Source organism: Nomascus leucogenys, chromosome 17 (assembly GCF_006542625.1).
Source record: "Nomascus leucogenys isolate Asia chromosome 17, Asia_NLE_v1, whole genome shotgun sequence".
Lineage (NCBI taxonomy): Eukaryota > Metazoa > Chordata > Mammalia > Primates > Hylobatidae > Nomascus > Nomascus leucogenys.
This window is the reverse complement of record NC_044397.1, coordinates 30,931,524-30,957,915: the sequence shown is the minus strand read 5'-3', so window position 1 is coordinate 30,957,915 and position 26,392 is coordinate 30,931,524. Positions and strand designations below refer to the sequence as shown.

At 58.2% G+C, this 26,392-nt stretch overlaps 2 protein-coding genes across 7 annotated transcripts in view; one reads left to right on the top strand and one right to left on the bottom strand.

The window, feature by feature from the left end:
• The window catches only part of TNRC18 (trinucleotide repeat containing 18), a 117,417-nt gene extending 115,542 nt beyond the window's left edge, over positions 1–1,875 (top strand). For 2 of the 3 annotated variants that reach the window (XM_030796875.1, XM_030796876.1), the window contains exon 30: positions 288–623. In XM_030796875.1, coding sequence (XP_030652735.1) covers positions 288–494 — 207 coding nt within the window. In that variant the 3' untranslated portion in view covers positions 495–623. Of the gene's footprint in view, positions 1–287 lie in introns of all 3 variants that reach the window. The other variant, XM_030796874.1, reaches the window with a different exon arrangement.
• Positions 1,876–4,456: 2,581 nt separating this feature from the next.
• Positions 4,457–25,633, bottom strand: SLC29A4 (solute carrier family 29 member 4). 4 transcript variants are annotated; one of them, XM_030796879.1, is made up of 11 exons: positions 25,603–25,633; positions 20,493–20,672; positions 17,635–17,766; positions 17,263–17,376; positions 16,680–16,808; positions 13,560–13,634; positions 11,328–11,590; positions 9,406–9,550; positions 9,095–9,282; positions 7,867–8,107; positions 4,457–5,727 (listed from the first exon to the last, which is right to left on the bottom strand). In XM_030796879.1, the coding sequence occupies exons 2-11, from the start codon at positions 20,659–20,661 to the stop codon at positions 5,585–5,587; spliced, it is 1,599 nt and encodes a 532-aa protein (XP_030652739.1). In that variant the 5' UTR covers positions 20,662–20,672; positions 25,603–25,633; the 3' UTR covers positions 4,457–5,584. The 4 variants fall into 4 exon arrangements, with proteins under 4 accessions (XP_030652739.1, XP_030652742.1, XP_030652741.1 ...); XM_030796882.1 differs by having other exon boundaries at positions 4,457–5,304; XM_030796881.1 differs by having other exon boundaries at positions 13,560–13,629; positions 16,680–16,771.
• Between the last annotated feature and the right edge of the window lie 759 nt (positions 25,634–26,392).

Genomic DNA, 26,392 nt, shown 5'->3' with positions numbered 1-26,392 from the left:
CTCTGACTCTCTCTGGGTCTCTCCCAACCTCTATCTTTCAGTCTCTGTGTCTCTCTGGGTCTCTCTCGGTCTCTCTGGGTCTTTGGATCTCTTGGTCTGTCTCTCATTTGCTCTCCATCTCTCAGTCTCTGTCTCTCTTTTGTTGGTCTGTCTCTTCCTCAGCCTCTGTCTCTCACTTGGTCTCTGTCTCAGTCCCTGGGGCTCCCTCTGCTTCTATCTCTGTCCCTGGGGCTCCCTCGGCCTCTGTGTCCCCCACCTGCCATCCTGATGTCCCCGTGTGCCCGCAGCGCGCGCTGTACCAGTCCTCGCATGTGGACGAAAATGACGTGCAGACGGTGTCGCACAAGTGCCTGGTGGTGGGCCTGGAGCAGTATGAGCAGATGCTGAAGACCAAGAAGTACCAGGACAGCGAGGGCCTGTACTACCTCGCGGGCACCTACGAGCCCACCACGGGCATGATCTTCTCCACGGACGGCGTGCCCGTGCTCTGCTGAGCCCGCCGGGCTCCGCGGGCCACTGGCCACCTGTGCCCCGAGGGCAGCCAGGGACCCCTCTCCATCACTGCCACGGCGCGGAGACCATGTGCGTTGTGTGCATGCGAGCGCTCCTGCAGGTGTGTGCATGGGGCCAGGTGTGCACGTGGATGCTCGTGGATGCTCGGGTGAGCGTGTGTGCATGTGTGCGCCCGTGTGCATGCACGTGTGTGCACGCATGTGCACATGCCTCCAGCCCCACCTTCCAACCCCTCAGTGCCCCCAGGACAGGGGGCCCCTCTTAGCTATCAGGGTATGGCCCTGCCGTCCCCCTCAGGGCAGCCTTGGCCGGGACCGGCCCTTCCTGCCCAGCACGTTGCAAGCACTTGGCCAGGCCGGCCCTCCAGGCTGCTGCTGCGTGGGAGCCCGGGTGCCCCCAGGCCCATGCAGACTGGGGGAGGGGCGCTTCTAAGGAACCAAACGGATGCTCACTCTGGGCTTCCCGGGCACCCTTAGCACGGGGCCCACCCCAAGGCCTCCCACCGTGCATGGGATGGGGCGGCCCGATGCCAGCCGGCCTACCTGACTGTGCCAGGGGCCCTGCCCCCACCCTCTCAGGATGGCCTAGACTTGGGGAACAGAGCCGCGTGGGGTTGCAGCCCGGAGTATCAAAGGCACCAGGTGGAGAGGGCCCGGCAAAGGCCCACCCTGGTCCAAACCCTCACACTACACAAAACCCCAATGGTGCTGAAACCCTTGCCCGGCCACGCCCGGCCCCTCCCCACCCAGAAGGGAGGTGGCACTTCTTAACCTGTACAGTTTTATTGTACCAAGAGACTCACCCCGCCCCTGTATCATAAGCCTTTAAATGGAGTCAACTTTTTAATTATATATATAAAGATAAATATATATAAATATATATAAACTTTTTAAAACTGTGAAAAATAGCTATGAAATTATAAAAAAAAAAAACGAACACATTCTGACGTGCAGAATATTATTTTTTATTTCCTGTTAGATTGTAGTGTCTAGCACCGGCTTCACTGGCCTCCCGGTCCCCAGCACACCCCCCACCCACCCCGCCAAGTGTACTGTACTCGCCCCCCAGGATAGAGAAGTGTTTGTTAGGGAGAGAAGAGGGAGAGGCAGGAGCCGGCCCGAGCCCAGGGTCCCTGCTTGGGCCCCAGAAAGCACTTAACCAGGCCCCAAGCCTTCCAGGAAACCAAGGCCTCGGCCAGACAATCTTGAGGGAAGGAAAAGCCAGACTTTGGGTTTGTTTTTTTGGGGGAATTATTTTTTTTTTTAAGTAAGTTTCTTTTGGAATTTTGTTTGTTTGTTGGCAAATTCTGTGTGATCTTTTTTCATAAAAAAAAGGAAAAAAGATTTAATTGGAAAAATAAAATTGTCTGGAGTGGTTTATTTCAGGGGCCGGAGTAGGGGTGGTGTCTGTCAGGGGATTTTGCCATATCAGGGCACTGAGAAGCAGGATTCGACTGGAAGTTGGGTGCCACCCGTGCAGGGGCAGTGACCACATGCAGCCATCTAAATGAGCTACTCGGCCGGGCACGGTGGCTCACGCCTGTAATCCCAGCAATTTGGGAGTCCAAGGCAGGAGGATCACTTGAGGCCAGGAGTTCGAGAGCAGCCTGAGCAACATGGTGAAACCCCGTCTCTACTAAAAATACACAAATTAGCCAGGTGTGGTGGCACACACCTGTAATCCCAGCTACTCAGGAGGCTGAGGTGGGAGAATCACTGGAACCTGGCAGCTGGAGATTGCAGTGAGTTGAGACTGCACCACTGCACTCTGGCCTGGGGGTGACAGAGATTGTCTCAAAAAAAAAAAAATTGAGCAAATTTACATGAGGAAAAATTAAAAAGTTGGCTGAGTGTAGTGGCTCACGCCTGTAATCCCAACACTTTGGGAGGCCAAGGCAGGCCAATCACTTGAGGTCAGGAGTTTGAGACCAGGCTGGCCAATATGGTGAAACCCCCATCTCTATTAAAAATACAAAAATTAGCCGGGTGTGGTGGAGCGTGCCTGTAATCCCAGCTACTTGGGAGGCTGAGGCAGGAGAATAGCTTGAACCCATGGCAGAGGTTACAGTGAGCTGAGATTGTGCCACTGCACTCCAGCCTGGGTGACAGAACGAGATTCCATCTCAAAAAAAAAAAAAAATGCCAGGCGCTGTGGCTCACGCCTGTAATCCCAGCACTTTGGGCGGCCAAGGCAGGTGGATCACCTGAGGTCGGGAGTTCAAGACCAGCCTGACCAACGTGGAGAAACCCCGCCTCTACTAAAAGCACAAAGTTAGCCGGGCATGGTGGCACATACCTGTAATCCCAGCTACTCGGGAGGCTGAGGCAGGAGAATCGCTTGAACCCGGGAGGCAGAGGTTACAGTGAGCTGAAATCGAGCCATTGCACTCCAGCCTGGGCAACAAAAGCGAAACTCCTCAAAAAAAAAAAAAAAAAAAAGCTAAGCTGCACATTCCTAGCCACGCCTACCACAAAATGATACTAGAAGCAAATGATACTAATGGTAAGAGTGGCCCCAAGCCCTCACCTAGATGGAGGTGGACGGCATCTCTGCACTGGTGCCTAGGGAAGCTATAGGTGGGGGTCTGGCTGCCCAGTGACTGACCTGGTTAGTGTGGTGGCCTGCAGAGGACATTCGGGGCTTTGCAAAGAGGGTAACCCAGGGAGGGCAGCCAGCCGGCCTCGGGTAAGGGAAGGGCCCGGTGTGGGCTCTGGGAAATGCTCTGGTGTCACATGGCGCAGTGTTGGCCCAAGTGGCTGCCCACCTGGGCCCCAGGGAGGATGCCTGCCAGAGCACAGGTGGCCCTCGTGCCCTCCTTTAAAAGGGGACCCACATCAAAAGCTGGACCAGCCCCACTCCTTGGGGAAGCTAAGGACAGAACAGGCCGGGCGCAGTGGCTCACACCTGTAACCCTGGCACTTTGGGAGACCAAGGCAGGGGGAACACTTGAGGCCCAGACTTCGAGACCAGTCTGGGCAACAGCAAGACCCCATCTCTACATAAAATAAGAGAATCTAGCCAGGTGTGGTGGCACGCGCCCGTATTCACAGCTATTTGGGAGGCTGAGGTGGGAGGATCACTGGAGCCCAGGAGGTGGAGGCTGCAGTGAGCTATGATGGCACCACTGCACTCCAGCCTCCGTGGCAGAGTGAGAGCCTGGCTCGTAAAGAAAGAAAAAACGAAAATGAGGCACACGCCAGGTGCAGTGGCTCATGCCTGTAATCCCAACACTTTGGGAGGATGAGGCAGGTGGATCACTTGAGGTCAGGAGTTCGAGACCAGCATGGCCAACATGGTGAAACCCAGTCTCTACAAGAAAAATTAGCCAGGTGTGGTGGTGCGTACCTGTAATCCCAGCTACTTGAGAGGCTGAGGCAGGAGAATTGCTTGAACCTGGGAGGCGGAGGTTGCAGTGAGCCAAGATCGTGCCACTGCACTCCAGTCTGGGCAACAGAGCAAGACTCAGTCTCAAAAAAAAAAAAAAAAAAAAAAAAAAAAAAAAGAAAAGAAAATATGAGGCACAGAACAGTGCAGGATTTTGTCCAAATTGCACAAATCAGCAAAAGGGCTGAGGCTCGAGGCCAGGAGGCTCTGACTCCTAGGACGCCATGCAATCCCCGAGGGGCAGGGGCCAAGCTGCGCCCGCTTCGTTTCCCCTTCCAATGGGCTGCATGCAGCCATCCTCCCTGATCCTCACGAAGACTGGGGGGGTCATCAAGGTGAGCGACAAACCCCAACTGCTCCCAGCTCTCACCCCACTACCCAGCCCTGCCCACAAACCAAGCCTACCCGGTGTGAGGACACCCTTCTGCTCCCTGATCCACCCGGCCCACCTCACAGGTGGGAAGACTGAGGACCGGCTTACGCGGGGCGGCCTGAGTTCCACCAGGATCCTGAGATGGCAGTCCCAGCCCCCGTCCACGCACAAACTCTGCTTGCAGGCGGCGGTGCAGCGGTCTGCCTTCATCTTTTAATGGCCAGTGCGGTACAGTTAGTGGACAGACGGGTGACGGGACACAGCAGGGGTGAAACAGGGCAGTCACAGCCGGGGCTGGGGGTCTGGAAGGGTGGGCGGTCCTCCCCCTGGAAACGCTGTCTCTGGAAGGACACCCCTAGAATCCCCTGACCTCAGGGTGCCACCCACACGGGCCTGTTCTGGGAGGCCCAGGCTGGAGGGACCCCCAGCCCCTCCCTACGTTCCGGGGACCCTTGGGTCTGTCGGGTCCCTTGCTGGATGAGGGTCAAGACCTATATCAAGCTGACTTCAGCCAGGGTGTGGGGGCCTGGCTTCGTAGCCCCCCCGACTTACCTCCCCTCTTCTATCACGGGCCAGGAAGGCAATGGGAGGGCTCCCTAGTCAGGCACAGCCCCCTGACCTGTGGCATCACGTGGGTGTGTGGGGAGGTCCTGACGTGCCCAGCTGGCATCACCGCTGTGGTTCCCCAGAGGCAGACACAGACCGCAGGCGGGTCCATTCGGACCCCGGGCTCCGACTCCTTCATGGCTAACGTGTTTTGTTTGGGAGAAGCAGTCTCTAAGAATGAGGACAGAAGGGGCAAGCCTGAGGGTGACAAGGTGGGGGGCTGCCCCTCTCCTCTCATGGCTCCAGGGTTCATGAGGAGGGGTCCCTGGTGGAGGCTGGGCCAGGTGGTGCCCCGATCAGTGCCGGCGGGTGATGAAGGCCGGGGTGCAGTCACTGGGCGCGCACACTCTGGTGGGTGTCTGCTCTCCTGGGTGGGGACACAGTGCGTGTGACCCCGCAGAGTGCTGGCTGGGCTGGAGCTGGGGCCGCTGGACACAGATGGAAGGTAGAGGCAGGTATGAGACCAAACACAGAACACAGTGCTGGCCAGAGCCCCGGGTCGCAGAAACATGTTCCGGTCCTCGAAGGACTTTGCAGAACTTCAGTCCAGGGTAGGGGATGGCTGGACCCTGAGGGGGTGGCGCTGCTGGCACAGGGGGAGGCTCAGGGCCCCGCAGGCACTGAGGTGGGGACGGGGGAGGGGCCCTCAGGCCTCGGGGCCCCTGGTCAGACCCTTGGCATCCCTGGCAGGCGGTAGGCGGGGCTGGCTCAGAGGCCTGCGAGGATGGAGCCATTGGCGGTGGAGGCGTGCAGGCAGCTGCCGTGGGCGTCGCGGGTGAGGCTGTAGGTGCAGTAGGCCACGGCGGACCCCAGTGTCAGCCCTGACATGTAGGACACGGTCATGGTGTTCCCTGTGGACAACACCGGCCTGAGGGGAGCAGGGCCAGGGCGGCCACCTGGTGGCCACGGCTGCCCGGGTGTGAGGTGTGGTGACACCCGCATGAACTGTGCCGCCCCTCCAGGACCCGCTGCCCCATCGCTCCTCCTGGGAGCACCCTCTCCGGATCCTGTCCTTCCTCGTTCCTTCTCCCCGAGGCCATCTGCTATGCACTCCAGGCCTTGCCTGCTTCTCTGAGTCTCCCAACCCCCCATTTTTTAAATTTAAAGACAAGGTCTTGCTCTGTTGCCCAGACTGGAGTGCAGTGGTACAACCGTAGCTTCCTGCAGCCTTGACCTCCTGGGCTCAAGTGATCCTCCCACCTCAGCCTCCCACGTACCTGGGACCACAGGCACGCACCACCACGCCTGGCTAACGTAAAAAAGTTTTCCTTAGAGACTCGGTCTCGCTATACTGCCCAGGCTGGTCCCAAGCGATACTCCTACCTTGGCCTCCCAAAACACCGGGATTACAGTCCTGAGCCAGTGCGCCTGGCCCCAACCCTCCCCATTTTAATCTCCAGTCTCAGCCAGGTACGGTGGCTCACACCTGTAATCCCAGCACTTTGGGAGGCTGAGGCAGGCCGATCACCTGAGGTTAGGAGTTCAAGATCAGCCTGGCCAACATGGTGAAATCTCACCTCTACTAAAAATACAAAAATTAGCCAGGTATGGTGGTGGACATCCATAATCCCAGCTACTCAGGAGGCTGAGGCACAAGAATTGCTTGAACGTGCGAGGCAGAGGTTGCAGTGAGCTGAGATCGTGCCACTGCACTCCAGCCTGGGGAACAGAGCAAGACTCCATCTAAAAAAAGTAAATAAATAATCTCCAGTCTCCAACCTCCAGCTTCCTCCCTATCAGGGACAATTTGGGATGTCTGATGGGCACCTCGAATGTACCAAGTCCCAAACCCAACCCCAACCCCTCCTCGCAAGGCCCCTTCCCATCTCAGTCTGTGCCAGTGCCAGCCTTCTTGCCTTGAGCAGTGGACTCCAAACCTGGAGCCCCCTTCCATCTCTCACACCCTACCACTCAACCCATCAGCCGGTCCTGTAGGCTGCCGTCCAAACAAGACCTGGAATCCAGCACCTCCCAGTGCCACGTCAACCTCCTCCAGGTCTGAGCCCCGTTCTCAAGGGCCTGGACTGGTGAAGTGGCTCCTCACTCACCTCCATGCCCACGGCAGCTGGAGGGATGTTTTATTAACCATCAGACCCCATTCCTCTTCTGCTCCATCCCCTGGCCTCAGTGCCACAGGACCTTTGCACATGCTGTTCTCTCTTCCTGGATGCCTTTCCCTTGCATCCTCGCATGGCTGTCTCCCTTGCTACCTCTTCCAGGTCTTTGCTCAAAAGTCACCTCCTCAGTGAGGTCTTCCCAGATTGTTCCATTTACACTGCTGGCTCCTGAGTCTGACTCGCCCATCCTATCACTCCTGTTTCTCTGCTTTATTTTTCCCCATAGGACTTACTGCCATTCAGCCAGTCACACCAATCTGGGATCTTTTTTTTTTTTTTTTTCCAGACAGGATCTTGCTCTGTCACCCAGGCTGGAGTGCAGTGGTGTGATCACAGCTGCAATCTCAAACTCCTGGGCTCAAGTGATCCTCCCATCTCAGCCTCCCAGCCTATGGCTGGGACCATAGGCACACGCTACCATACCCAGCTAATTTTTTAAACATTTCTGTAGACAGAAGAGGCTCTCACTGTGTTGCCCAGGCTGGTCTTTAACTCCTGGGCTCAAGTGATCTGCCCGCCTTGCCCTTCCAAAGTGCTGGGATTGCAGGTACGAGCCACTGTGCCCGGCTTGGGCTGCCTCCACATCTGGACGGTCTCACAGCACGGGGAGTGCCGTTTTGTCGCCACCGTGTCCCCAGTGCCTTGAAAAGCACTTGGTCCACAGGAGGGGCTCACCAAGTAGTTGTGGGATGAACGAACGAACAAATGAGTGAATGAAGTGGCTGAGAATGTCCTCACACCTACAGCCTCCCAGATATTGACTGTTCTGAAACCCCAGAACCCAAATGCACCTTCTTGCGGTCTGGCCTGGGTTTCCTCGCGAGGGGGACGTTGCACTGCTGGGAGGATGCCCCCACGCCCCGCGGGCCTCACCTGCCAGCTCCCGCTGCTTGGGGCTCACTTTGCCTGCCGCCAGGATCATGGGCACGCTGCCGAAGTAGCCGTTGCTGATGCCCATGAGCAGCGAGAAGACGCAGGGCCAGGCGGGGTGGCGGAGGGCGGGCATGCCGCTGGGGTAGACGCACAGGATGAAGAGGGGGATGAAGACCACACGCAGGCAGGAGCAGGCCAGCAGGTGGGTGCCCCTCCAGTCCACGGGCAGGGCTGCCAGGATCTGCAGAGAGCCAGACATGTGGGCGCCCTGTCCTGGCCACAGCCCCACTCCCCTCACACCCCCGACAGCCTCCAGCCGCAGCCCCATCCCTAAACACTCCTGGGCCTGTCCAGCTCAGGCTGCACCCCTGCCCTTCTCTGGATCGCCCCTCTAAAACCCCCCAAATTCCACTTACCTTTTTTTCCCTTAGAGTCAGGGTATTGGTCTATCCCCCAAGCTGGAGCGCAGTGGCACGATTGTGGCTCACTGCAGCCTCAAACTCCTGGGCTCAAGCCATCCTCCCACCTCAGCATCCCCAGTAGCTGGGACCATAGGCACGCGCCACCACGGCTGGCTAAGTGATTTTTTTGTTTGCTTGTTTTTTGAGACAGAGTCTCGTGCTGTCACCCAGGCTGGAGTGCAGTGGCACAATCTCGGCTCACTGCACCCTCCACCTCCTGGCTTCAAGCAATTCTTCTGCCTCAGCTTCCGGAGTAGCTGGGATTACAGACACGCTCCACCATGTCCATTTAATTTTTGTATTTTCAGTAGACACGGGGTTTCACCACGTTGGCAAGGCTGGTCTCAAACTCCTGGCCTCAAGTGATCTACCCATCTCTGGCCTCCCAAAGTGCTGGGATTACAGGCATAAGCCACTGCACCTGGCCATTTCTTTGAGCCATTTCTGAGTGTCCCTGCCCTCTCTGGGTCCCCTCTGGGGCATCCTCCTGTGCTCATCCTCGGGGGACCTGTGACCATGAGGCAAGAGGGTGAGGGCCACGCCTGTCCTCCGAGATGCAGCTGACACTCTGGAGCGCCCCAATGGGATCAGGCTGGGGCCGCCCTCCAGAGGACACTGTCCGGGATGGTGCCACTGCACGGCTCTTGCCTTTTCTACCTGGGAGCCACGTGCATCCTTCACTCAGAACCCTTCCCGGATGGACCAGGGCCTCCCCGTCACCCCCACCCCATGGCGTCCCCCGACACCGGGCAGGGCAGGCAGCCCACCTTGCCCACGAAGTCTGACAGGTTGAACACAGCCATGATGAGGATGGGCAGCCACTCGCCCAGGATGCAGTGGCGGATCTCAGACTCGAGGCCGGGGAACAGGCACAGCGTGATGAAGTAGGTCACGGCGATGGAAAGCATGTCGGCCCAGATCACCCGTGCCACCACGTAGCGGTGCAGTAACAGGGCTGGGGGGTGGCGGGTGGGGGTCAGATGCAGCGCCCTGACCCGCCTGCCTCCCGCTGCCTGCCTCCCCCACCCCCTTCCTGGGTGCCAGCACCAAGGCTGCAGAGGGACCCCCCCACACTCACCTCTGAAGGTAGGCCAGCTGCGCTGGACCCTTGGCCGCGGCACGTCAAAGCGCATGTAGGCCCCACCGCTGCCGGTCACCTCGTGAGCTGGGCTGTCCTTTGGGGACCCGTTGGGGGCTGGGGCCAGGGCCGGGGCGGGGTGCTCCTGGAGGGAGGACGGAGTGGGATGGGGTTTGAGTGGAGGGGAGGACAGGAGACACAGGCCAGGAATCCAGGCCCAATCAGAAGAGGAGCCGCACTGGGGCTGGTGCTGACATTCAGGTGGTGCCTACTGTGTGCAGATACCCCTCCCCCACTGTATCAAGGTCTCTCACTTCACATTTCTTTTTTGTTTGGGAGAGAGAGTCTTGCTCTGTTGCCCAGGCTGGAGTGCAGTGGTGCAGTCACAGCTCACTGCAACCTCAACTTCCCGGGCTCAGGTAATCCTCCCACCTCAGCCTCCCAAGTAACAGGGACTACAGCCACACGCCATCACTCAGGCCAATTTTTTTGCCGTTTTCTTTTTTGTAAACACAGGGCCTTGCTGTGTTGCCCAGGCTGATCTCAAACTCTTGGGCTCAAGTGATCCTCCCACCTTGGCCTCCTATATAGCTGGGATTGCAGGTGTGAGCCACTGCGCCTGGCTGTCTCACACTTCTGATGCAGCAAATTCCATCTCATCACTCCCATGAACCCTCTACCAGCTTCTTACCAAACCAACCAGAGCATCTAGTCCCCCATGACCCCTTTGCTTCTCCCCTCCTCCAAACCCAAAGGAGCTCCTCCCAGACTCTGAGCCACCGCACACGCTTTTCCCTCTGCCCCAGCACCCTCCCTGTGGGTCAGGTCTTAGCCCAAAAGCCCCTCGGGGAAACTCCCTGACCATGAGAGGGACACACCCCTGCCCTGGCTTGTCCCCTTCCATCCTGGGCCCCTCTCCGGGTCTGGGGGCTCCCCTGGGGATGGTGTTTCTGGCTCACTTCAGCCTCCCCAGCCAAGGGCCCAGGTGACTCACTGGATCAAGACCTGCATGACCTTTCTGGTTCCGGACCCTCAGGAACGAGGACCAATGGCTCCCTCGCCCCGCCTCTGCATAGCCTGGCACTCCTGACCTCACCCTGCAGGTGTCCCCAGGCCTGTACAGCTGCCGGCCCTAAGCCTGGGGGGCTGTGCAGCGCTGCTGCCACCAGAGGGCACCCCAGCCCCCCAAGGACGGCTGCCTGCCCAGGGATGGTAGGATAGGGCACCTCCTGGCAGGGGCTGTCTGTGCTGGGGACCCCATGGGGCAGTGCCTCTGTGCTGTGACAGGGAAGCTCAGCAGACTCAGGGGCCACAGAACCAAGCCCCTGGTCCTCTCTCTCCGCCTGTCTATCCCCACCTGGGAGACCATTTCCTTTCCCGACTGGTGACTTCTGTGGGAAATTCTGGGGGCCCCGCCACATCCCCTCAGAGAAATCAGGGTTATCCCTGAGCCCTAATTTCCCTCCTGGTGTCCCGTCTCTAGGGAGGAAGGGTGTGAGCTTCCTAGAGAGTTTGCTGTCAGGCTGAACCTCCAGGAGGAATCTCCAGCGTGGGTTGGCGCAGCCAGGAGGGCTGAGACCCTCAGAACGAACGCGGGCTGTCCCAGGGATGGAAACTCTAGTGTACATCATGTGGGGTGTCACTGCGGACAGGGGCCATGCACGCCCCACGCCGTGGGACACAGCAGCTGGGCAGATCCCCGGACCACAGATGCAGGTGGAGTGGGGCCTTAGGCCACGAGACGTGGGGTGCCACTAAGAACCCACACGTGAGTCCACAGAATAAAGGAGGCTGGCGGGAAGGAGTCTCCACCACAGCAGGAGGCCGCAGCCTGGGATGCAGGGGAGGGACCGGGCCCCGGGTAGTTCCCAACCTTGCGGTGGGGACAGAGGAGAGAACGGAGGTGGGCGGTGCACACTTACGAAGTGGACGTCCCCGGTGACGACGTCGTGGTGCACGCGGTAACCAGAGCCTCTGCCCAGGCCTGGCCTGCCCCGGCGGCTGTCACGCGGCCGTGTGGTATAGAAGAGCACGAAGCGGCTGCGCCGCACTAACAGGTGCAGCAGGAAGCACAGCAGCTCCAGCGCCACCGACACCAGGAAGAAGATGAGCGTGCTGGCGCGCTCGTCGGGCAGCAGCAGCTTCGTGAGGATGCGGCTCAGAGAGATCATCACGCCCGCCGTGCCTGGGGGGCGTGCACAGTGGGCCGGGGCCTGATCCGCCCAGCTCCCTGCACCGCCCCGCCCCAGCCCCACCCACGGGCCCCAGCCCCACCCACGGGCCCCAGCCCCACCCACGGGCCCCAGCCCCACCCACGGGCCCCTCCCATCACCGCCGGCCCCGCCCACTGCCACCACCCCGCTCCCGCAACCAGACCTGCTCCACCAGCCCCTTCCAGCAATTCCTACAATGAGTGGCCCAGCTGCATCCCGCACCCCCACTCAGCCACGCCCAGCTCCATCCCACGCCCCCACTCAGCTCCTCCCCCACTCAGCCCCGCCCAGCTCCATCTCCCGCCCCCGCGCACTCAGCTTGGCCCCACGCAGCCCCGTCCCACCCGCTCCCCCAGCTCCCCGCCCCACCTCCCTTCCCAGCCCCGCCCCCTTCCGCTCCCTCTAAGTCCTGAGTCCCGTCTCTTCCACCCCAACTCCGGGTGCCCCCAGCTCTGCCCCAGCCACAAGAGGAGCTGCCCACAGAAGCTACCCCTCGCAGCAGCCCCACCCCGACGCCGCTCACGCACCCCTACCATGGGGCATCTACCCAGTGCCTGCTGCGTCGCTGCACCCTCCTGCTCTGAGGACGCAGTAAGGCCACGATGATACACGGGCGCAGGGTGGGAAGAGGATGGATGCAACAAGATTGTGCGTGATTCAGGCAGGGGGCAGAAAGGAATGGAACAGAGGGCGCACAGAGGTGGGAGGCAGTTAGAGGACCCCTGTCCCATTGGGGACCTTTGACGTGGAGGTCTGCAGGACAGGGCCAGGAGTGCAGCCTGGGGACGGGTGTTTCTGGCCGGGGGCTGCTGTGAACTCAGTGCTCAGGTTTGAGGCGCTGGAAGCCGCGATTAGGGTCACGAGGCCGGGAAGGAGGGCCTTGGGGTGGGCAGGCTGTGGGTTTTTTCTTAGTGCAGCCGTGGGCCACTGCCCAGTATGAGGCACGGTGGGTCAGGGCCATGGTGGGCCACCCCGTGCGGGTGGGCAGGGCTCTGGCTCCATAAACCACGCGACATCAGTGTGCCGGCACAATTCTGCACCCACTCTCGCTCAGCCACACCACAAAATCTACCGGCCAACAACAGGAACCAGGACCTCCTAGATGGGAGTCTGGAAGCTCCGGGGCGTCTGGTCCACCTCAGCACCAGGCAGAGGGTTGCAGAACGCCCCCAAGGGGAGAAATGAGCCAGGCCCAGGTGGGTCTTGACCTGGGCTTCCACTTCCTGCCTGGGCAGCACTGACCCAGGGCCAGTCCAGGCACAGAAGGAAGATTGGCAACCCTGAGAGGAAGGGGCTTCCACGCACACAGTGCCGGTGCCCGGGGCCAGTGCTGCCCCTCTGCAGGGCCTAGAGGCCAGGGGACAGACCTAGGACTTGGAGAAGGGCCGGATGTCATGTAAGGTTCAGGCATGAGCAAGGGGGGGCCATTTGCTGAGAAAGGGCAGGTGTGAGTGGCAGGGTGGGTGGAGGAGACGTGAGTTTGAGAAGCCCGTGAGACACCCACATGGGGTGCTGACCAGGGGGTGGCTTGTGTGTCCATGGCTGCAAGGAGAGCGTGGTGCTGTAGTCATAGCGTGATGTCCATGACATCACAGCCATGGACGGGCCCCACCCCCTAACACACGTGCACACGCAGACTTACCAAACGCACACCCAGCCACATGCTCAGACACAAGCTTCCCCCATCACAAAGGATCGCACACCCCAGAAACACAGCACACGTATGTGTGGGCCCACATGTCCCTCCCATGTGGGAGCGTGCCCCTTTTCTACCCCCAGCCAGGCCAGGAAAGATGGTGATCACAGTCCCTAGCTCAGTCTGCCCAGGGATTGTGGGCCTCCCTCCCAGACCAGGGCGCATCATGGGGAATCCCCAGGAAGAAGCTTCCAGAGCCCAGGGCAGCCCAGCACCTCCTCCCCGGGGGGTCTGCGGATACTCACTCTCCCCAGTCATCACCCCCTGCGTGTACCGCTTGGGCAGCATCCCCGTGTACCCGTAGAAGCTGGATTGCTGCACTTAAGAGAGAGAGAGAGAGAGGAAAAACCCAGAGACACCATTATCACCTGTCAACTTGGGTGAAATGCACTAGCTTGAGAGAACTGTGTTGGTGGACAAGGGTGCGTAAACAGCCGTTAACACCACTAATGGCAGAGAGATTTGACACGCAGCAGTAGGAACACCAACCAGTGCACCCTTGGGGTCAGCCAGGGTCATTGACAAGCTCTGGCAGATGAAACATCTGCAGAAATGACACGTCACTTCTGGGCAAGGCAGTGAAAAGCCTGCATGGACTTTCAATCTTTCTTTTTCCCATGGGCAGGGACAGGAGAGGCCATGTGTTATGGAGTGGGGAGAGGACTGTCTGCTTGAGGCCCTGAGAGACTGTGTGGAGCATAACACCCTTCACCCTCCAGAGAGGACAGGCAGCAAAAGGGAGAAGTCAGGCTTGTTCTATGGAGCCACTGAGATTTGTGGGCTAATTTGTTATACAGCAATAACCCCTCTCATCCTAACTAATACAGCCAGAAATCCATCAGGATCTAGGGAAAATAAAAGTGCACAGGTCCCTACTTTGGAGTCTAGCAAATCCAGGCCTGGAAGTAGCCTCAGGGGCAGTCTTTGTCTAACTAAAATCTTCTGGTCAAGGCTGGGCATGGTGGCTCACGCCTGTAATCCCAGTGCTTTGGGAGGCTAAGAAGGGAGGATCGCTTGAGTCTAGGAGTTCAAGACCATCCTGGGCTATAAAGTGAGATCTTGTCTTGACGATTTTTTTTTTTTTTTTTTTTTTTCAGATAGAGCCTCGCACTGTCCTCTGGGCTGGAGTGCAGTGGTGCGATCTCAGCTCACTGTAACCTCTGCCTCCTGGGTTCACATGATTCTCCTGCCTCAGCCTCTCGAGTAACTGGGATTACAGGTGCACACACCACACCCGGCTAATTTTTCGTATTCTTAGTGGAGACGGGGTTTCACTATGTTGGCCAGACTGGTCTCGAACTCCTGACCTCATGATCTGTCCACCTCAGCCTCCCAAAATGCTGGGATTACAAGCATCAGCCACCATGCATGGCGACAAAAATTTTTTAAAAATTAGCTGGGTGTGGTGCCTGTGCCTGTAATCCCAGCTACGTGGGGGCCTGGGCTCTCCCTTGAGCCCAGGAGGTTGAGGCTGCAGTGAACCACGATCCCACCACTGCACTCCAGCCTGGGTGACAGAGTGAGACCCTGCCTCTAAAAAAATAAAATCTAGTCACAGCATTTTTTTGTTAACATAACAGAACAGTAGTATTGAGAGTATTCGTTCACGAAGGCTTGATATCATTTATAAATACACACACGTGTTTACAGGGCCATAATATAAAATGTATTTCTTTCTTCCTGGAAGTCATGGTCAAAAAGAGTTTGAAAGTCTACCAAGCTGGCTAGGCACAGTGGCTCACGCCTGTAATCCTAGCACTTTGGGAGGCTGAGGCAGGCAGATCACAAGGTCAGGAGTTCGAGACCAGCCTGGCCAATATGGTGAAACCCCATCTCTACTAAAAATACACAAATTAGCCAGGTGTGGTGGCGGGCGCCTGTAGTCCCAGCTACTCGGGAGGCTGAGGCAGGAGAATCCCTTGAACCCGGGAGGCGGAGGTTGCAGTGAGCCAAGATAGTGCCACTGCACTCCAGCCTGGGCGACAGAGAAAGACTCCATCTCAAAAAAAAAAAGAAAAAAGAAAAAAAAGTCTACAAAGCCTGGCCTGGACCCTTGCAAAATGTCACTGCCATGAAACACAGGGGTGGGTGAAGGACCGTCCTGGATTAAAGGAAAGGTGTGAATCTAGAGAGGATGTTGGGTCAGAAAAAAAAAAAATGCTATAAAGAACATTATCGGGGCCTGGCGTGGTGGCTCACGCCTGTAATCCCAGCACTTTGGGAGGCTGAGGCAGGCGGATCACCTGAGGTCAGGAGTTTGTAACCAGCCTGAGGAACATGGTGAAACCCCGTCTCTACTAAAAATACAAAAATTAGCCTGGCATGATGGCGGGCACCTGTAATCCCAGTTACTTGGGAGGCTGAGACAGGAGAATCGCTTGAACCCGGGAGGCGGAGGTTGCAGTGAGTTGAGATGGTGCCATTGCACTCCAGCCTGGAAAACAGAGCGAGACTGTCTCAAAAAAAAAAAAGAAAAAAAGAAAAAAGGAAAGAAATGCCTTAGATGGTAGAAAATACACTCTGAAGTATTAGTAATTAGGCAAGAAAGGTGATGACATCTACAACTAACTCCCAAATGGTGCAAGGGAAAATATGTATTTTATATTCATAGATACTTAGGGAGAAATTTAAGCACAGAGAGAGAGGGGTGGAGGAGAGGGGGAGAGAGTGCTCATATGGGACTTCACTGTATCATTCTTGTGAGCTTTCTGCAGGTTTGAAATTTTTGCAAAATAAAAAGTAGTTTTCAAAAAAAGTTTGAAAGGCCAGGCATGATGGCTCATGCCTGTAATACCAGCACTTTGGAAGACCGAGGTGGGAGGATTGCTTGGGGCTAAGAGTTCGAGACTAGCCTGGGCAACATAGAGAGACCCCCGTCTCTACAAACAATTTTTAAAAATCAGCCAGGCTTAGTGGCATGTGCCTGTGGTCCTAGCTACTCAGGAGGCTGAGGTGGGAGGATGGCTTGAGTCCAGGAGGTTGAGGCTGCAGTGAGCTATGATCATGCCACTGCACTCTAGCCTGGGTGACAAAGTCAGATGAAAGCCATTGCCCAAGATAATCAGTGACATGGTGACAAAGGCGGAACAGTCTTTGAAGCCCTGTTTATACCAGGGAAACCAGGGACTGCCTCAGAGTCTCTGTGGCTACATGCTGTACATACACTACATACGCTGCATACGCAGGCTCGTGTGGGTGTGAGCCAGTGTGCAGGTGTGCACACTGGCATGCAGGTGGACACACACCTGGCACCCAGCCAGCCCGGCTCCCGTCATGTCACATGCCACCAGCAGGAGACCAAGGCTGGGGTGGGATGGGGTCGGAAGTGGGTACTCAGGGCCTCCCCCTTGGGCCCCGGTTCCTACCTGTGCAGCCGAAGGCCACGGTGCCCACAGCGGCCAGGTTGATGGCGTACGCCTGGTCCCGAGAGAAGAGCTGCAGCCACACGTCACAGATGCTGATAAAAAGGAGAGGGCCCAAGGCTAAGAGGTAGCCTGTTGGGGGAGAGGCCAGTGAGGGGAGTGGTGGAGCCAACTGGGTGGGGGCCCCCCCCTCCTCGCCCCTCCTAAAGAGTTGGTCTGAGGCTTTCCCTGCCCTTCCCCTTTAAGGAGGGCCAAGGATGCTTTACAAGTCTAACAGGGGCACCTGGAGGGCTTCCTGTAGGAGGCACCATTTGAGCCAGGCCTTGAAGCTGGATGTTGCCATGCAGAGGAATGGAAAGGAAGAACACACTGGGCGTGGGGAAGAGCTTGGGCAGGGCCCAGGGACATGACGTGGGGTACAGAGGCCCCACCACGGTGTCTTACACCAGACCCCAGGGCAGCCCTAGGAAGTGTGCCCATTTTACAGACGAGGGGAGTGAGACTCAGGGAAACTAGGCGAGTGGGTGACTGGCCAGGCAGGTGGGAGCCATGACAGGCAGGTGTCACGTGGCAGGGCCCAGCGCACCTGCGGTGATCCTGGTGTGCAGGGTCAGTCTCTCCACCAGGACGTTGTTTAGGAGCACGGCTGCCAGCGCCACCAAGATGTAGGTGAGGCTCATGTCAAACACGATGGAGGTCCCTGCAGAGGGCCAGAGACATCAGGTGGTCAGGGAGGCCCCACCTTCTGCACTGACTCCTGCTGGGTTCGACCTCCCAGAAGGGGCTCGCTGCCCAGAGAGGGTGAGTGGCTGCCCTGAGGTCACTCAGCAGCTCACAGTGGAGCCGAGATGTGAATAAAACAGGTCCCTGGGTAGGACCCTCCCCACCGGGGGTTTCTGGGAGGCTCCAGGCCATGATGAGATGCTGAGTGGCTGGGCGTGACCGTGGAGGGACCTACCTGGGTACTTGTGATGCAGATAGTCCACGTCCGTGATGAAGCTGTTGTACGGCAGCAGGAAGCCCACGCCAGCCAGCAGCATCGCAAAGTAGATGGCGTGATAGCGGTCATCGGGCACTGGCTCCTCCAATGCTAAAGCCGGAGACGCCAGATGAGACGGGGCGCGCTCCACGCATGGCTACGGCCACCGCACAGGGTAATGTCCACCACCCCGGCTGCCATCACCATGGCCACTGTCCATCACAGTGACCCCTGCTCCCCTCTGTTCCAGATATCTCTGTCATCTGGCCATTATCAAAAGCCACCAAATACTGTGGCTACGGCCACCACACCCACGCCATCACAGCCACTGAAGTTGCCAGCCTGATGGACAGGAAACCAGCTCACGCCTGTAATCCCAGCACTTTGGGAGGCCAATGGGCAGATCACCTGAATTCAGGAGTTCGAGACCAGCCTGGCCAACATGGTGAAACTCCATCTCTACTAAAATACAAAAAATGGCCAGGCACGGTGGCTCACGCCTGCAATCCCAGCACTTTGGGAGGCCGAGGCGGGCGGATCACGAGGTCAGGAGATCGAGACCATCCTGGCTAACACGGTGAAACCCCATCTCTACTAAAAAAAAAAAAAATTAGCCAGGCGTGGTGGCAGCCGCCTGTAGTCCCAGCTACTAGGGAGGCGGAGGCAGAAGAATGGTGTGAACCCAGGAGGTGGAGCTTGCAGTGGGCCAAGATTGCGCCACTGCACTCCAACCTGGGCAACAGAGCGAGACTCTGTCTCAAAAAAAAAAAAAAATTAGCTGGGCATGGTGGTGCACGCCTATAGTCCCAGCTACTCAGGAGGCTGAGGCAGGAGAATCGTTTGACCCCAGGAGGTAGAGGCTGCAGTGAACCAAGGTTGCACCACTGCACTCCAGCCTGGGCAAGAGCACGAGACTCTGTTTTCAAAAAAATAAAACATAAAACTATAGGATATGGAAGGAGAAGAGTGAACACCCTTTGCCTGTCCTTCTGGGGAAGGGGTCAGCATGTTTGGGGTTGTACAGGGTTTTCGTATCATGCTCGGAGGCGGTATGACCTTGTCACTGCCTTTATCTGGAGAGAAGGCATGGTTTCGGGAGATGTCTATGGGAGACACTGGCAAGGTGGGGACCGTGATGGTCTGTTTATGGTCACCCTGACAGGCTGAAGTACAGTTCCCAATTCAAACCCTAGCCCTGGTGCTGCTGTGAAGGCGTTTTGCAATTAAAGTCCCTTCTCCATTAACTTTAAGTTCATCAAAAGGGAAATCGCCCTGGGGGGGTCTGACCTAATCGGGTGAGACCTTGAGGCCTTCCTGGAGTTCAGAGACTCCAAGAAGCTCCTGCCCGTGGGTTCCAGACTGTCCATGACCTTCCCGACTGCCTGCCTGGCTTAACTAGCTCCCACTTTAGTCAGCCAATTTCTTTTTTCTTTTCCTTTTTTTTTTTTTCAGACGGAGTCTTGCTGTCGCTCAGGCTGGAGTGCAGTGGCATGATCTTGGCTCACTACAACCACTGCCTCCTGGGCTCAAGTGATTCTCCTGCCTCAGCCTCCGAAGTAGCTGGGATTACAGGTATGTGCCACCATGCCCGGATAATTTTTGTATTTTTTGTAGAGACGAGGTTTTGCCAGGTTGTTCAGGCTGGCCTCAAACTCCTGGGCTCAAGCGATCCTCCGGCCTCAGCCTCCCAAAGTGCTGGGATTATAGGCGTGAGCCACTGTGCCCGGCCTTAGCCCAGGTTTCTGAGCCTAAAGTACTAGCATAAACAACAGCTCTCCAGAAAAGAACTATAGCTTACAGGGTGCCTCCTGAGTGCCAGGGACAGGCCCAAGCGAGATTCTGTTGATTCTGGTGCAACCACATTGACACATCCCCCTTTTCCAGAGGAAGAGACCGAGGGTCAGAGAAGAACAGTGACTTGACCAGGGGCTCCTGGTGGGTAAAGGATGGGAGGCAGGCTTGAATCTGAGCCTGTCAGACTCCAAGCCTGTGGGCTGTCCACTCTGCAAGTCTGATCTCAAAGTCAGTTGGCCCAATTCCTCAATGTAGTAAAACTGAGGCTCAGAGAGGTTTAGGCCCTTGCCTAAGGTCACACAGCTGGGCTGAAAACCCAGGTGTTTGAACCTCACATCCACTCCTGTTCAGGCACTTTCCTGGCTCCTTTGCAGTGAGGCATAGCTTGCTTTGGCCAACGAGTGTGACCAAAGTGACATGTGTCACTCCAGATAGAAGCTTTATGGGTCAGCGGCCGGGCACGGTGGCTCAAGCTTATAATCCCAGCACTTTGGGAGACTGAGGCGGGCGGATCACAAGGTCAGGAGATCAAGACTATCCTGGCTAACACGGTGAAACCCCGTCTCTACTAAAAGTACAAAAAATTAGCCGGGTGCGGTGGCGGGCGCCTGTAGTCCCAGCTACTCAGGAGGTTGAGGCAGGAGAATGGTGTGAACCTGGGAAGCAGAGCTTGCAGTGAGCTGAGATTGCACCACTGCACTCCAGCCTGGGCGACAGAGCGAGACTCCATCTCGCACACACAAAAAAGCAGCTTTATGGGTCAGCGTATGAGCCATGGGTCCCTTCACCCACCCAGTGAGCACAAAAGCCCATGTTAAGACAGAGCCTCCTCTGTCTGGGGCTGTGGGCAGGGCCCCCTAGCAGGGACACGCAGTATCAGGGCAGAGACACTGAGACAGTGGGCGTGTTTGTTATACAGCAGATCTAATCCACACTGACAGGCACTGCCTCCAGTCCTCCATGGCTCCCCGATACCCCTAAGGCTTCACACAGCCCACCCTGCTTTGGGGCAGGACCCGCACCTTGCCCGCACCCCTACTTACTGGAGTCTGTGAAAGCTGGGATGCCCCTGGCCCTAAGGCCCTGGCCCTGAGCCGCCTCTGCCGCCTCCTCCAGCTGGTGACTGTCGAAGGTGAAGCTCATCACTATGCCCGGGTCTGGTGTGCCTGCCACACTGGGCTCCTCAAGGCGCTGGCTCCCAACAGAGCCCATGGCAGCCTGTGCTTTGGAGAAAACAGAGAGAGTGGGTGAGGGAAGAAGGGTGAGAAGACACCCCAAGTCTTCTCACCCTTCTGGGGTGAGGGATCCATGGCTCATGCATTGACCCATAAAGCTTCTATCTGGAGTGACACGTCACTTTGGTCACACTCGTTGGCCAAAGCAAGCTATGCCTCACTGCAAAGGAGCCAGGAAAGTGCCTGAACAGGACTGGATGTGAGGTTCAAAGACCTGGTTTTCAGCCCAGCTGTGTGACCTTAGGCAAGGGCCTAAACCTCTCTGAGCCTCAGTTTCACCACATTGATGCCATGCAGCCGGGACTGTATCCCCTGGGGGGACCGTCCTTTCCATCCAGGGGACATTAATTTAAGCAGATAAGCAATGTCACATGGCGTTTTTTGTTTTTTTTTTAGACAGGGTCTCATTCTGTCACCCAGGTTGGAATGGTGTGAACCCGGGAGGCAGAGCTTGCAGTGAGCCGAGATTGCGCCACTGCACTCCAGCCAGGCGACAGAGCAAGACTCCATCTCAAAAAAAAAAAAAAAAAAAAAGCTTTATGGGTCAGCGCATGAGCCATGGGTCCCTTCACCCACCCAGTGAGCACAAAAGCCCGTGTTAAGACAGGCTGGAGTACGGTGGTACAACCATCACTCATTTCAGCCTCGACCTCCTGGGCTCAAGGGATCCTCCTGATTCAGCCTCCCAAGTAGCTGGGACCACAGGTTTGAACCATCATGCCTGGCTAATTTAAAAAAAATTTCTTTTGTAGAGTTGGGGTCTCACTACATTGCCCAGGCTGGTCTCCAACTCCAACTCCTACCTTGGCCTCCCAAAGTGCGGGGGGTTACAGGCGTGAGCCACTGAGCCACTGCGCCCAGCACTCACCTGGTATGTCTCAAGATGCTCATCCTCACTGCTATCTAGGGAGAAGGGGTCAGAGGGGAGGAGAATGGCTGAGACTGCTGCCCCGGGGAGCAACCAAGGTGGCCTGCATGGTGGCAGCGGGCACGGTGAGAAATAGATGGAATGGAGGAATATTTTGGTGGTGCGATGCCAGTACTTGGGGAGCAGTTGGAAATAAGAGGTGACATGAGTGAGCCTCATGCGTGCCTGCACCGCGCTGCAATGTCCTCTGGGAGGAAGCTGCCTTTATCACTCATTTTTCAGCTGAGGAAAGTGAGAATCCCCTTGGTCTCACAGGCAGAAAGTGGGGGAACCCAGACCCCAACCCAGGTCTGTGTGGCACTCTGAGCCACCATGGCCCTTGGTCCTGGGGCCAACCACCTTCATGGCGGGAAGTTCTTCCTGTGGTCTTGCCTCAGTGCTTCTTGCTTCAATTTGGATCTGCCAGCCCTGACCTTCAGAAGGAAAGGAAGGCGCTATGTCATCTGTGATGGAGACGCTTGCACTGTGTGGGCAGCCCTGTGTGTGCTTGGGGCAGGCTAGCTTTTTCCCCTAAAATGATTTTTCTTTTCTTCTTTTTTTTTTTTTTTTGAGATGGAGTCTTGCTCTGCTGCCAGGCTGGAGTGCAGTGGCACAATCTTGGCTCACTGCAAACTCCGTCTCCCAGGTTCCAGCGATTCTCCTGCCTCAGCCTCCCGAGTAGCTGAGACTACAGGTGCGCACCACCACACCTGGCTAATTTTTGTATTTTTAGTAGAGATGGGGTTTCACCATGTTGGCCAGGATGGTCTCAACCTCTTGACCTTGTGATCTGCCTGCCTCGGCTTCCCAAAGTGCTGGGATTACAGGCCTGAACCACCACGTCCAGACAATGATTTCTTTTTCTAATAATGTGTATTCATTTATCCGAATGCAGAAAGGATCTGTGCTCGCTGTAGGGAGTTTGAGGCTAACAGAGAGGACAGCACAGCACTGAGCGCTGAATGTAGTGCCTCAGTTTCCTCAGTATGTGGAAGAGCCGTGGAAAAGGCTGGAAGAAGCCACCCCACGAGGTCCCACAGGCCCAGAGGAACCTTGATTTTTTTTTTTTTTTTTTTTTTTTTTTTTTAGACAGTCTCGCTTTGTTGCCAAGGCTGGAGTGCAGTGGCATGATCACAACTCACTGCAACCTCTGCCTCTCAGGCTGAAGTGATCCTCCCATCTCAGCCTCTTAAGTAGCTGGAACAGGTGTGTGCCACCAGGCCCAGCTCATTTTTTTCTTTTTTGTAGAGATGGGCTCTCACTGTGTTGCCCATAGCAGTCTTGAACTCCTAGGCTCAAGTGATCCTCCCACCTTGGCCTCCCAAAGTGCTGGGATTATAGGCATGAGCCACTGCGCTCAGCCCATCCAGATTTTCTCTGGGGCTGACCCATGTCACCTCTGCCTGCTCTTGTCCCATCTCCTGGGTCTCATTTCCTCCAGCTCCCCTGCCTCAGTTTACCCCCTTCCCAGCCTCTAGGCAGGTTTCGATGATCAGTTACCAAGCTCTTCCCTGTGACCCCACGTCCCCCTCTTCTAGCTCACTACAGAGTTTTAACTGGGGCCTGAAAGGGGGCCTGGGGCCTCACTGGGGCTTTGAAGCCAGGGCCTTCCCATTTCCAGGTCTTGGGGGCTGGGGAGATTCAGCCTCTGACAGCTGGGGGCCAACCCAGGTAATTGGTACCCACTACCAGGGGAGAGGTGGTCCTGGACTTCTGGGGGCTGAGAAGCCCGGCGTATCTCCCTTTCTCGGCTCAAGGCTTTCCTGACTGCCCGTCAGCCCTGGCCCTCCTGCCACATCTGGAGCTTGGGGGTTGGGGTGGGGTGGGGGTGGGGGCCGAGCAAGGCTTAGAGCAGAGCTGGGCTGGGCTTGAACAAGGGTGGCCCTGGGCGGGCTCTGCACACCTGTCTCCCCTGTGAAGTGGACACATGGGCCTGAGCTCCAGGGTCGTTGGGAGGCGCCAGAGAGTCAGCAAAGTCTTAGAGACCCCGAGGCTCTTCTTCAGCCTGCAGGGCCAGGGAAGGGGATGGTGTCAGGGTGACAGTCTGTAACAATCAAATGCTCCTCCTGCCACCTGCTCAGGATGCCAGCCCAGCCCAGGAGGACATCTGAACCCAGAAAGGCCTGGTCTGTGTTCAGCAAGGGCCCCCGAGATGCTCCCCTGGACGTGCGGTGCCCCAAACACTCCTGGCCAGAAAGCCGAGGTTTCCGCCTTGCCCGGAGGCCACGCCACCCAGGAAGGTGGATGTGCTCGGCATCCAGCCAGGAGGCAGCTGCTGTCCCCTCTGGCTCAGTCGGCAAAGTGGGCAGCTGCCACCCACACTGCCCAGCTTGGCCAGCCACTGTCCCCATGGTGGAGGGGGTGGGGAGCCTGCTGCAGCCGCTCGCCCCCACCTCTCCTGGGCCACAGGCCTCCAACTCTGTCCTTCCTGGTCCCCCACATCCAAGCCTACCGCCCCCCAGGGGGAAGGCAGCCCAGGGCCTCCTGCCCTGTCTCCCCTTAATTAAAATTTAATGACATGCACATTGGCTTAACAACCCCCAGTGTTTACAGGGCTTGGTCCTGCTCCTCCACTCTGAGCTGCCATGACCCCTCGATGGCTGCCCCAGGGGGCCGTTGAGAAGACACAGGTCATTTCTTTGGTCTTGAGGCCACCCCTCGGGCCTCAGTTTCCCCACCTCACAACTCAGTAGAGGAAGAAGAGGGTGAGAGTATGTCACAAACAGGGACTGGGTGGGTGGCTGGTGAGGTAGGCTCAGCTGCACACAGTAGGCATTCAACAGTTTCACAAGTTGCCACTTAACACTGCTATGGGCAAGGCAGGGCTCCCACCCCTCTCCCCCATTTATTTTTTTAATTTCTATTTTTGTAGAGGTGGGGGTCTTGCTCTGTTGCCCAAGCTGGTCTTGAACTCCTGGCCTCAGGTGATCCCTCAGCCCCAGGCCTCCCAGAACCGAGATTACAGGAGTGAGCCACTGCTTCTGGCCAAGGCCCCTCACCACTTTGCAGGGAGGGCGACTGAGGCACAGAGAGGCCAAGTCAGGGGTGGGGGAGGTCGTGCAGCTCAGACTGGAGCCTGGCCCAGTGACCCCCTCCGGCTCCTCCCATTTCCACGGGGCCTGAAGTGCACAGTGGCCCAGGGCAGCTGGAAGCCCTGGGCGTCGGGACCCCAAAGCCAGTCTGGCCTCACTCTGGGGCCACGCTCCTCCAGCCAGCCAGGAAGGACCAGGGGAACCGAATTCCACTTGGAAAGCCGGCCTGGGCTCGCACTCCTGGCTCAGTCACCAGCCCTGGTTAGTTGATGCCTGGTGCACCCCTGGTCCCCGTTAACCGGGGCTAACGATGTCTCTCTCTGCTGCCCTTTCCGCAGCCCAGCGGTCTAAGCTGCTCCAACTCCTGTGGGGGTGGGTTTCAAGCCCCTCCGGCCACCCGCTTCCTGCAGCCCCCCCCCGGAACGATGCATGCAGGGGCCACAGGCTGGCCCCCGGGCCCACCGCCCTCCCCGGCCCAGGTCGCCGCGCCTTTCTGCCGCCTGCCCGGCCTCATCAGCCGCAAAGTTGGCTCGCGGACCTGCGCCCCCAGGCAAAGGACAGACCCCCTGGGCCGCCCCGAGGTGACCCCCGAGCCCAGGCCCCGCCTCTCCCAGCCGCTTTTCAGAGAACAAGGAAGAGGCCGGCGGGGGCAGCGGAGCGATGGGGTGGCGCGGGGGGGTCCGGGGAGGAACTTCGTGCGGGAGGACCCCCGCGCGATGCTCGGGGAGGCAGGCGGTGGCGCCGACCCCCTCCATGGCCGGGGCCCAGGGGGCCGGGTCCGCGCTTGTCGCCGGACGCGGGGGGCTGGGCCGCTCAGGACGCGGCCGGGGTGGCCTCGGGTTCCCGGGACAGGGGCGGGCTGGGGAGAGGGGGCAGCGCCCGGGCGGGCGGGAGGGGGCAGGGGGGCCGCGCGCGCCGCAGACAAAGGCTCCGACAGGTCCCCGCCGGCGTCTCCCCGCGTCCCGCAGCCACCGCTTACCTCGGTCCGGTCCGGCCCGGCCCGGCGTGGGGTCCTCGGCGCGCCCGCCACGCCGCCCCGCGCCTAACCCTGCGCGCCCGCGCCCCGCTCCCCCAGCCTCGGGCCGGGCGCGCCCGGCGTCCTCCGCCGGTCCCCAAGTCCGCCCGGCCCCGGTCCACGAGCGCGGCGACGAGCACAGCCCAGGCCACCACGCCCCGCCTCTGCCCGCCCCCCGCGCCCGGCCCCGCCCCGTCCTCCTCCCTCAACCCTCTCGCTCCGCCCTCCTCCCTACTCCTCCCCTCCCCCTTCCCTCCTCCCTTCACCCTCCTCTCCTCCTTCTCCCTCCTCCCCATTCCTCCTCCTCTCTTCCCCTCCCTCTCCCTCCCTTTCTCCCTCCTCCCCACTCCTCATCCTCTCTTCCCCTCTCCCTCCTCCTCTCTCCCCTTCTACCTCCTCTCTCCTCTCTCCCCCTCCTCCCCATTCCTCCTCTTCCGCTCCCTCTCTCCTCTTCCCACCCCTTCTCCCTCCTCTCCCCTTCCTCTCCATTCTCCCCACTCCTCCTCCTCTCTTCCCCTTCCCTTTCTCTCCTCCTCCCTCCCACTCCTCCCCATTTATCTTCTCTCCTCCTCCCTCTCCCTCCTCCCACCCCTCCCCTCCTCCAAAGTCCTCCATTACCCTCCTCCTGCTCTCCTCCCTTCTCCACTCCTCTCTCCACCCTCCTCCCTTTCCTCCCACTCCTCTTCCTCCCTTCCTGTCTCTCCCCTCCTTCCTCTCCCTCCCTCCTCCGCTTTCCCCATTCTCCTACTCGGTC